The sequence below is a fragment of the Ostrinia nubilalis genome, chromosome 8 (assembly GCF_963855985.1).
Source record: "Ostrinia nubilalis chromosome 8, ilOstNubi1.1, whole genome shotgun sequence".
In the NCBI taxonomy this organism is placed as follows: Eukaryota; Metazoa; Arthropoda; class Insecta; order Lepidoptera; family Crambidae; genus Ostrinia; species Ostrinia nubilalis.
Window position 1 is genome coordinate 10,064,767 of NC_087095.1, and position 12,335 is coordinate 10,077,101.

Consider the following 12,335-nt stretch of genomic DNA (forward strand, 5'->3'; position numbering starts at 1 on the left):
ACACTAACTTTATTTAATTTCCTGTTAAAGTCTAAAACTTTGTGTTTCAAGTACATTTTAGAACAGGATTGATTAAACTACTTGAGATAAAATTTTACACAAGTAAGGAGTAGACCTGTCGAGTTTTCTTAATCTTCGTCGGTGGGAGTAGAACTCCAACGAGGTCTTATTAATTTATGCAAAGACGCCTACGGAACAAATAACACAACTTCCAAAGGATCGCCTTTTAGCTGATTTCTAACAAGTGCCGTAAGGAAATACATTGTTTTAATGTTATATTGTTCCACTGAAATTATAGGGAATGTTATCCTATGTTGTTCATAATTCTCAAGAATTAAGTATCAGAGCCCACAAAATGATATAATCATCTGCCCACCATTGTTACACGACGATTAAAAATTCGACTTCTTGGAAACAAACGTCAGTAGGTACGATGAGTATTATTCATTGGTGTTATATTGATTTTGAATTGAATAATTTTTTATTGCCTTACTCCTTAGCAAGTTCAGCCAAAACTGAAATTGTATTCGAGTGTCAAACTCATACTTTACTATCATCACACATGACCAAAATACGTTGTGGTCATGCCCTCAAATACTAATAAGTAACTTGTTAAGATCAGCAGTCATTGAAACGCCGCGGAAACATCTTCGCGTGCGACACACATTCCACGCTCCGCGTTTCCGAGCATAAAGCAGGGCAATTTACCTTTAATGGTGACCGTGTAGACCTTTTTCCCGATATATTTCACGAAATCCCAACTTTTTATGAGAAGTGAAATACACGACACGAGGGTTAACGCAGTTTTCATTACTTTTTACCTCATAATAACCATAATGCTCAGTGAGCCAATTCCGAGTTGATAATCCGGGATTGGTGTAATGAGCCAAATGTTATCCAGAGCGGATTAGCCCCCACTCGCACGGTGTTACGATTTAACCCCGTTTCTTTTCACTTCCGTTCATTTTCATGCCCTTTTAGACGCCAAAAGCCACGCAGTTAAACAAGAGAATTAAATTCGGTTAACTTACCGGTAAGGTCACGTTTGTACTTTAAACGGTGTTACGTCCTGTTTATATAAAATTGGTGGACAAACAAATGGTACAGGCGCGTTTAGATAATTTTAAATACATTTTACAACGCGACGTTCCTGTTATTTCAGACCGTAGTATTAGTCTAATGAAATGACTTTATAATGGAAAAAACTTGTTTCTTTACAACTATCAGAAATACAACTACGAGTTCACCAGCACACAAAAAGTATACATCAATTATGTTTACCAAAAAAAGCAGTTAAAATCAGATTTATCTTTTACGAAAAAGATTGAAGACGTGACAAACTTCTGATAATACGGGTTATGTACGACAAAGACTAATAGGAAGTTTCTAAAGCTATCCGACTTAAGAAACACTAACGTTGCTAAGTGACTGATGCACCCCTCGGGGCTAACCGACATCAAAACCACATTTAGACACTTGTTGAAATCAACTTTAACTTGTTTCTATATACATATATCATTCCAATGTTTGACTGTGTTTCTTACGCTTACGCATTCATGGTGAATGGATGAATCTTTGGCTAACTTAAAATTTTTGTTTCTACATTTACTTAATTTATTATTGACATAGAATTTGGGGATAAATAAGGAGTAATGTAACTTCTTAAGTTTGACCAGAACTCATTGAAGCACTCATGGGTATTGGGTATGCCACTGATTTTCTATCCATAAAAAAACCACCTTCGAAGTTGGCAATACCTACCACTGAAAAGTCTGTAGGTGAAAAAAAAAATTTACTGGCTTAAAATAAATCATGGCCTAGAGCCAACATAATTATAAAATAAAAAAAAGCAAACATCATTGATTTTTCCGGCTATTTTGGTTTCTAATATAGGGATTAACGTATTCTTAACTAACCAAATTACTTTTCCAAGTTATCAAAGTTAGTTGCATACTATTTATAGACTGGCATTTGAAACCATTTGTTTGTGTAATTGTTGTTTGAAAAGTACGAGTCACAAGGTCATTATAATCCGATTAACTTGTAGAAACAGAGTTTAGTTCAGCTATTGGAGTGAAATTTCATCTCTGTAACTATCATAGTAATAACTTGCTGTCATTATAGCAATTAAGCTGGCCTCTAACTAGAGTGGGCGGTTCCGAATATGCTAACAAAGCATTTTGGTATCTACATGCATAATTTCATTAAACTACGAGGTCAATAGATTGTCTATTCTGACAAATCTTTGAACTGGAGGCAAAGATTTTCTTCAATAGTGATTCAGTAAATATTTAGGTAATTTAATAGTCATGTTCACTAACCACAATAGAAAAGCATACCTGTAGCGCATTAGACAACGCATTGCGGCCTTTTAGGCCTACAAAATTCCAGCACGTCTCCGAAGAATACATAAAACATGTGGAATCGGCATATCAAATTATATCTTACCTGGATTTTCTGAGGCGACGTCAGCAGCATAATTCTCACGACAGAAGATAAGTGTTCAGAATTCCAAACAATATTCCTAATTTTCAAAATTAAGAAGGTAATTTTATCAACCTTACTCACTTTAGTTATACTCAAACAATGAATTTTTAAAAACAACACTACGAAAACTACTCCTGTGTTGCAAGAGTCAAAAATGGGGATGAAAGCTAACCAGGCTTATTACTGAACACACTTTTTTTAATTTAAAGTTACTTATATTACCTTTTTCTAAACCATTTTCTACATTTTTTTAGTTTGATAGAACATTAACCTAACTTAAGATGTAGCTTGACCTCTCCTGGACGGAGACCACTGCTTGAGGGCAATTATCAGCTAGACTGAACAGAAACAGCGCAAGAAATAGAGTCGCATGGACCTATGTACTTTAATGATGACCTAATAACTGTAACTAAAGTAGATCTTATATAGGTCTCAATTTAAAAAGATCCTTTACTAACGCATCACAAAACTAGCTCCACCTTACATTAGGATCATTATTTGCTTGGTTACACTGTAGAGGAATTCCTGCAGCTATATTTTTATCCTAAATGGCGTTATAATATATGGTGCACGTTTCTTTGGTCCCAGGGCACAAAAGGCAAGTGCTATTGAACGGGGGAATGCAAGCCTCGTTCTGGGCACCTTGCCACACGAACGCGAATTTTCCGAGTTACATCCTACCTATTTGTACACGCATAGATATTTTCTTTATTTCTAAGCGTTTCGTTCCGCTTTTCAGCTAATGTATTTCTGATTTCGTTCCTATATTTACTTCGAAGCTTTAGCTCTTAGATTTTCTTGTTGCACAAGCAAGTTGTAGCTGGGAATTTTGAATTTTCTTGATGCGACAGTTTTCGTGACCAAGTTTTTTAGATCTAGTGTAACAAAATCTGTATGGTGAATGTTTGAAACATGTAACTTAATATTGAATAATAAAAAAAATCCCGCTACATCGATACGGATTGACACGCCTGTCAGCTAAATTTTTTATAAATATCTCTTATGGTCGAAATTATAATGTTACAGATACAATAGAAACGTCAGAAATTTCAATATTTATAATCACCCTGTTTATTACAACCGTTCGGACTCTGAGCCGTTGCGGGTCGCCAGTCCGTTGTATTATGTCCTTAGTCGCATACATTTCCACACAATTGCAATTGACAGATCCTTTGAGTATCAAACAAGTAGATGGGAATCTAATTACATAGCCATGTTTATTCAATTACGATATCCTTTGCAAATGACAGTACATATTTAATTACTGGGAAAATTAAAAACCATTTCAGTCAAAAATTATTTATTTTTTACGGAAAGCGACAGTGGTCCGCATACAACTGTTAGTTGACACTAAAATATACAAACAATTTATTTATACGCACAGCTTTTATTTATTTATTAAAATAAACGTAAACTACAAATTGCACTATTTATTACCCGATATTCAATCGCATTTATATATTTTTTCTTATTAAGCAGATTACTTAAAAATAATGATATGGAAATATATTTAACAATATCTTTAAAAAATATAGAAGAACGTTCCAGGAAGCATAGCTAGGATTATCAAAAATAATGTATAGGGACTTAACATAGCTTTTCCATTATCGTGTTTAAGTGAATGAAATCTCGTAAAGAGAATCTTTAGTCAAAATAATAATACTGTAGAGTAGACAACATGGAAGAGAGCTATGTAGGACCTTGATATGTTACTTCTTTTAAGGATTTTGGTGGTCGCTTGGCCTAGTGGTTAGCGTCAACTGTGGTAACAGATTCGAATTCCGCAGGTAGCGAATGTTTGTGATGAACACTAGCATTCAATTGTATAGGTACCCATGGAGTCTCATAGTACCTACTTCTACATTGTACAAGTTCTGCCTAGTTTGGGACTAGGTATTTGGATCAATTTATTTATTATTACAGATTTAGTCGTGTGTTTGCAATTTTTATACTTGAGGACTTGCACATCAAGCTTAACACGGTGGCAGCTTGCGTAGTTATAATAAGCGCGATTTTCCCACAAAAATGAGTAGCCGGATGTGCTTCCGAATGTACGAAGCTAGTTTAATGTTGATAGTTCATAATAGTAAGAACTCATGGTTCCCTCATCATATTGCTTCTGTAATTGACAATTGCTGATGGGTTTTACTTAGACCTACACAGAAACAATAATGTAATAATTAAGCATTTATAACACTAACTTTTCTTTTAGCCGTAATATTTACAAGCATTTACATGAAACTCAGTCTATATTTATTAATACTTTTAATTTAGTCTAAATAATATCTACAATTTAAATTACTACAGTAACTTTGGTAAATTTACATTTATTCGAGATCTAGTAGATATGTTGCGTCAGTTATTATACAAAATTTTGACTAGTTTTGACCAAACGTTTACCGCTACACATTATTTATTTAATCAAGTAACAATATTTTAATTAACTTTCGTAATTCTATAATAATTTTCTATGTTTTCAGTACTATGTTATCTTTTACATCCCACACTGAAACCTCGCAAAGTTAATGATAATATTATGAAAATATAATTTAACGAATTTATACCATCCTGACTCGTTCAGTGTTTTAATCTCACGTAATGTTTTATTAAAACGACTTTAATATTTACTCATCGCAATAAAATTAAACCTATAGCTCTTTTACTAGTAAATATATCGATTCATCGAACTTAATGTGTAAATAATAGACGGGACTTTAAAATATATGTTTCAGTATGAGACCAACATCAAAGCGTCGTTTTCAGAGGTGATTGTACAGGGAGGTGTAATTAATTCATTTTCTTAGTTGCTCAAAGCGAAATATCAGCCCCGAGATGTTGCTATCTTGATTAAAATGACTAATGAGTACAAAAATCCGTTACAGAGATGATCCTTGGAGCCCGCTCCGTTGTAATCTTGTAACCTGAAATCTGAAAACATTTTGTTAATTACTTGTGAGTTTTTAATTTTTTTTTGCTCGAAGCAAAATACAAAGGCAACAGGTAATTTTTCAGATAACTTTGTTACGAATGATATACAGGATTTATACGCACAAAAGGTTTGAAATTAAAATCTGATACGAATGCCTTTAACGACATTTTAATTTGGAGTGAATTTCTTTCCCGTCTCATATCCCCTTACTGGCTCGAAACCACTTATACTTTTCTGCCACTTTCCGCAGTTCTACACCGGTTTTGAGCTTACACGCGACATCTTTATGCCCTTGTAAATGGTACCAATCCAAAAAATATCTCAGACAAACCCGTTACTTATTTTTCTCAAACATTCTTTTCATAACTGACTTAATAGCTTCTTCCAATGGTACAAACTCAGAATAGATGACATGTACGTGATCCGTTAAGAAGAAATATCAAATCTTAAAGTTAACACGCACCTTGTGTACCGAATGGAGTACTTTGCGATGATTTGTCAGCCATCACGTTCATCCTCTGAACAACTGTCAAGAATAAGGTTTTATTGAATTTCAACACTAAATTACATTACTTCCGAAACAAGTAGGTACTAGAACTATAATGGAACTCACCGTTTTTGTTTTCCAAGGCTGGTGGTGACATTGCTGAAATAAAACAACATTGTTGAGACTAGTGTCTTAAGTAAAGTTTTCTAATAACAATAGTAACTTGGTTATTATTTTTTGCTTGAACATGCGATAGAGACTGCTTCATGAAGTAAATATATTCGGAGGTTAGTTAAAACGTACCTATCTAGATTTAATTAACACATTTTATGAACTTCACGAAAACATAGAAGTTGAACCCTAAATTACTGAATACCCTTAATATCTACTTGGCTACATATTTCCGACCCATTATTAAAACCAGAGATACCTAACTCAACTCAACAATTTAGGAGTATACATATACAGAGTCCCCTTGAAATCTGTATAAGTATTTCTTTATTTTAAATTCGGTAATTTATATTAGATTGGTTTTACTGAAGCATTTTGACTCACGGTATAGTTTGATGGTGCCCTCGGTGTCACCCAGCGAGTTTTTGGAGACGCACTTGTAGGCGCCGTAGTCCGTAGTGGTGATCCTGCGGATGGCCAGCCGCAGCATGGAACGGTACGAGCTGTCCACCTTCTGCGGCTCGAGACCGCCTCCTGGACAAAAGGGGGCTTACTGATAATAACTTAACATAAATATTACAGCCAAAACTACTCTCTCTCTCTCTCTCGTCGGTCAAAGGAAGTTGTAAGAAAGAAAAACACCTATCTGATTTACTATCGACTATACCTACAAAACATAGCAACTCTAAAAGCTATGTTTAAAGGTACTAATGCACAGCTACATGAAATACGTGACAACGCAGGATTGTAGGTGAAACGTACTTTGGACGTAGGAGAAGCCACAAATAAACCATGAAAAATAATCTGCTCCACGCAAATGTTTAAGTTACTTTGTTTGAAAATACCGGTATAATTTATTGATGGGATTTAGACATTGTAACAGATATACTTTTACTTGTAAGTATCTATGCTTATATTATTAACACTGATTCTAAATTACACCACAGCTCGGAGGAGTCAATATCTTGTAGCCTTATCAATTTAGTTACAAGTAGGTATATTTAATTAATTTAAGAAAACTAACTTACCTAGATCTAATTAAATGAAAGTACCTATATTATTAAGAACAAAGTGCTCCAGTCTCCATAGCTCAAACTAGAAGACCAAAAACAAAAAATCCCTAAATTAAATCAGATGCTCACGTCAATTAGTCCCAATACTATCAGTAGCCCGAAATGACATGCCCAGTGATGTCCTGATAAGTTTGACAATAACACCGACCCGCATAGGACGATAAACATCTGCATAGTCCTCTGAGGAATCACTAATCGCAGTAAAAAACTAAAATAATGTCACTCACTTTCACTTTGTATCGATTGAATGAACATTTTCTAAGCATTAAGTACGTGTATGGCAATATCTGATAATAAATGTTTTCAATTCAATATATTTTTCAATAATTCAGAACAAAAATGCTAGACATAAGTTTTTTTTTTTTTTTTTTTTTAATAAATAAATAAATAAATAAATCTTTGGACAATTTCACACAGCGCCAGCTAGCCCCAAAGTAAGCAACTTAATGCTTGTGTTATGGGTGCTAGCTTAACGGATATACTACTTATATACTTTTTTTTTTTTTAAATACATAAATATTATACATAGTCACACCCAGACCCGTCACAGAAATTAAAATTCATCATTTCAATTTCTGCCCGGCCGGGAATCGAACCCGGGACCTCTCGGCATAGTAGTCCGTTCTGAACCACTACACCAAACGGCCGAATAAGTATTTACTATTTATTTATTAGTAGAGATATAAATTACAAAGAAATTACAGAGAAAATGGGAAAAGCGCGAATTATTCTGAGGCCAGAGAAACTGGGACATTACTTTGCACCTGAAATGGACGTAAAGTAACATAACTTGCAATAACGTTCAACGTAAATTTTATACTAATTTTATGCATAACAATGTTTTAAGCGAATTTATGAAGAAAAAGATAGCTTGAAAACTTTCAGTGCATTTAGAGAGTAATATTTATCGGTATAGATTTCATTTCCTTACTTCAATTCTCCAAAGTTTAACTTTGGACCGTAGATAAATTATCACGAATTTGAATATTTTTATTACATATCATTTTTAGGGTTCCGTACCTCAAAAGGAAAAAACGGAACCCTTATAGGATCACTTTGTTGTCCGTCCGTCCGTCTGTCAAGACCCTTTATCTCAAGAACGCGTGAACGTATCAAGCTGAAATTCACATGAAATACTCAGGTCTATTGTCCCTTTAAGCTGTGAAAATATCAAACTTCTAAGGCAAGCCAATCAAAAGATACAGCCGATTATGTCGATATTTTCAACAAATTTTCGACACTCGCAAAGGAATCAAAACCTACAGGATACTTCCCGTAAACTCAGAATCTTGAAATTTGGCATAAAGCATTGTCATATAATGCAAATATAGGAAAAATTGCGAAAATTACATTTTTTTAGTTATATAATATAATAAAAATATTTTAATAAAATTAAACTTACTACCTTATTTCTCACGAACGAATAAAGGTATCAAATTGAAATTTATACCAAATACCTAGATCTATTGTCCCTTTAAGAAGTAAAAAAACCAAACTTCTAAGTTAACGCGATCAAAAGATACAGCAGTTTATACACCTTAGACGAATTTCCGTCACACGCTAGGGAATCAAAACCTACAAGGTACTTCCTGTGAACTCAGAATCTTGAAATTCGGGACGAAGCAACGTTATATAGTACAGATAAAGGAAAAATTGCGAAAATGATAAATTTGAAGTTATATAAAATTTAAAATATTATTTTTGCTTACATGACATAAAATATTTTTTTAATAATTATAAACTTACTACCTACCCTTTTTCACATGAACGCGTAGAGATATTAAAGTTGAAATTCATATCAAACACTTCTTAAATCTAATTGCCTCTAAACTGTGAGAAATTCTAAATCAACGCAAAAATTCAAAACGCTGAGGTAGGTACCTACCTATAATGCAAATATAGGAAAAATAAATAAATAAAAAATAATCATACCGCATATTTTGAAATTCGCCACTACTCGCAACGGAATCAAGTAAGTAATTTGATTTAATACGTCATAAATTGTAAACCGCTACGTTTGTACGGCGGAACCCTCGGTGTGCGAGCCCGACTCGCACTTGGCCGGTTTTTTGTTAACGGAACGAAATTGAAATATTTTACTTCTACATACTGTATACTGCGTTCCAACACGCATATTACTTACTTAAAATTATAACATTTTTACTTAGTGGCCCATTTTTGGGCTGATCATTAAAAGGAGAAAATATGAAATAGTATATGTAAGGTATTTTTTAAATATTAGTTATCGTTGTCGATAAACTTTTGTTCAACGATCATAGTTTAACGTGTGTCGAACACGCAACTGCTTACTTCCTTGACGGCTCATTTTATAACGAAGTTCATAGTACACAAAATAATTTTCCTTTTGCCTTTGAACTTTATATGTTACGCTGGTTATAAGAACGGCATTTCTTGCTCTATTTCATTGTGTTTTGATACTCAGTTACTTTAGCTGAGTTATTCTCAAATACCCTTGATAAAATAGGCGTCGCATTACTTTTCAATATAAATAAATAGTAAAGATAAAGAATTTAAAAGATATAAAAGATGTAAAAGTGAGTGATAAAGAATGTAAAAGTGCTTTTTTTAAGCCTATTTACAGAAATAAATGAGTTTTATTGAGTTTTATTTTATAGTTTTTAATTGTATCTTCAAGATGACCCCGAATTTGTACCAAATTAGGTTTGCTTAAGTCTTGCTAAGTTTCCCACGCTTCTCCGGCCTATAAGTTCATAATAAACAGTGACGTAAATTGAAGTAAAACCCCGACTGAATATTCAATTGTTACCATCATGACTTGAAAGCTTCTACTACGGTTGAAGTTCAAACAGTTAGGAAAAAATTCTAGTAGTAGATTTAGGGTGGATTCGACCAAACAAGAGTAAATATTAATCTCAGAATAAACTTGTCTTTTTGACATATTATTAATTCCCATACTGAAACTGTCAATATGCCAGTTATACCAGGAGTTATTCTCGGATAAAAGTTTGGTCGAATCGGGCCTTAGACTGATATATTAGTGGAATTATCACATATTTATTACTTCATTTAAGGTCGACTAAATGACGTGCGGGCTTAGTATCTATAAGATCAAAATTAATCGATTGAATTAGTCATTTTGTGGTAGGCGGTGGTACCTATTTGTAACTAGTCTAATAAATTGGTCTAGAAAATAAATATTACCTACTAAAGTATTGTAGGTAAGTTATGCCAGTCGCAAGGATATAAAATAAGAAAAAACCGGCCAAGTGCGTGTCGGACTCACGCACAAAGGGTTCCGTACCATTGATTTATGAAATTAAAATCATTTTTTTTAATTTAAGTTATTTGTATGAAAGATTACGCGGTAATAAGCGGTTTACGATTTACGAGGTATTAAAAAAAACTACTTACTAGATCTCGTTCAAAACAATTTTCGTTGGTAGTTTTTTATAGTAATGTATATCACATGTTTTTTTTAGATTTTTAATTTTCTTATTTTAGAAGTTAGAGGGGGGGACCAACTTTTTTCCACTTTGGAAGCGTCTGTCACACAAACTATTCGGTTTAGAAAAAAATATTTTAGAAACCTCGATATCATTTTTGAAGACCTATCCATAGATACGCCACACGTATGTGTTTGATGAAAAAAAAATTTTTGAGTTTCAGTTCTAAGTATGGGGAGCCCCCAATATTTATTATTATTTTTTTATTTTTGCATCAAAATCTTAATGCGGTTCACATAATACATCTACTTACCAAGTTTCAACAGTATAGCTCTTATAGTTTCGGAAAAAAATGGCTGTGACATACGGACGGACGGACAGACAGACATGACGAATCTATAAGGGTTCCGTTTTTTGCCATTTGGCTACGGAACCCTAAAAAGTTAACTAATAGTATTGGACTTGGAATGTTCACAATCTAAAATTCAGAACAAATTATTATTAGTAAGTGGGCTCATAAAAAGAACTTTTTTTTATTCATAACAAGGCATTATTGGACACAATCGCTACTGGTGTTAAGTGGGATGCAGTCTAGGATGATATATATCTGCCCTGTAATTGCCTATTCACTCTCGCCTTGAAAAGGCCCGGATTATAGTCTTCGGGAAAGACAGCAGCAGGCAGCGAATTCCAGCCCCTAGTTGTTTGCATTATAAAAGAGTCATCGAACATTATTTGAGTTTCCTCCAATCTTACACTATGATATGACTTACCAACAGGTACGATTTCCCCGTTCTCTCTGCTCCAATAGCTGACGGGCTTGGGGTAGGCTTCTGTTTCACACTCCAGAACCAGGTCGGACCCTAATGCTGCGCCCACCAGCTGGTTCCTTATCGTTATCACTGGGGGAACTGTGGGACAATACACCAAAATTATTGTCAACACACCACCAATGTCGCCTCGACCAGTGTCGTCGCTACTACATTCGATGCATTCTAAAGAAAAGATGTCGTATCATCAAGTCTACAAAATAGCTTTGGTGTTTTTCAAATTGCCAATAATGTAATAATAGTTACCAAGCCCACTATCCCAATGAGGCTTAAACTTAAAATTCGGGTGACGAGTGAAGGGCAGTGAGTGCAATTTTACCAATAAAAACTGGAAAGTGTTGTACAGAATTCTAAAATTGTTAGCATTAACCATCACTCGGACTAACAAAAAGGATATTCTTTTTTGAAGCTCAAACTTGTGTAAAAGTCTCAAAGCACAGGAGCAGAATGCAACTTAGTACCTAACATGAGAAAAAACTTTTACGTCATAAGGTATCAAAGCGTGAACTTTTTGTTTTACCGTGTGAACGAAACGAGAAAAACCCAAAGGCTGTTGTTCTCTAAAAGCATGGCGTAATAATTTATTTACTCACATTCAACTGTGAGCATAATTCTTTTGCTCAATGTGGGAGGGACGCCGTTGGAGGCGATGCAGAGATACGCCCCCGCGTGCTGGCGGCTCACCCTGCTTATGTTTAGGACCGGCCCTTCTAATGATGACACTGAAAACAAAAACGACATAAAACATCTCTCCAGAGCAACGTCTCTTCTCTGAGATTTAATTGGTGATATTATTCTGCCTCGGGATCGAACATAAGGACGTTATGATACTGGCAGGAATACCAAACATTAAAATTTGATAATACTACGATAATAAACAGGAGTCATTCGATGTTCAGAAAATTCATACAATACTCGTTGCCTCGTACAAAC

The 12,335-nt window shown here is 34.3% G+C and overlaps 1 protein-coding gene across 2 annotated transcripts in view; it reads right to left on the minus strand.

The window, feature by feature from the left end:
- Positions 1 to 4,186: 4,186 nt before the first annotated feature.
- The window catches only part of LOC135074194 (lachesin-like), a 31,392-nt gene continuing 23,243 nt past the window's right edge, over positions 4,187 to 12,335 (minus strand). Inside the window, exons 5-10 of one of the 2 annotated variants that reach the window (XM_063968493.1) lie at positions 11,996 to 12,124; positions 11,346 to 11,483; positions 6,459 to 6,605; positions 6,030 to 6,062; positions 5,880 to 5,942; positions 4,187 to 5,415 (exon numbers count right to left, since the gene is read on the minus strand). In XM_063968493.1, the coding sequence (XP_063824563.1) occupies positions 5,309 to 5,415; positions 5,880 to 5,942; positions 6,030 to 6,062; positions 6,459 to 6,605; positions 11,346 to 11,483; positions 11,996 to 12,124 (617 nt within the window). In that variant the 3' untranslated portion in view covers positions 4,187 to 5,308. Of the gene's footprint in view, positions 5,416 to 5,879; positions 5,943 to 6,029; positions 6,063 to 6,458; positions 6,609 to 11,345; positions 11,484 to 11,995; positions 12,125 to 12,335 lie in introns of both variants that reach the window. The other variant, XM_063968492.1, reaches the window with a different exon arrangement.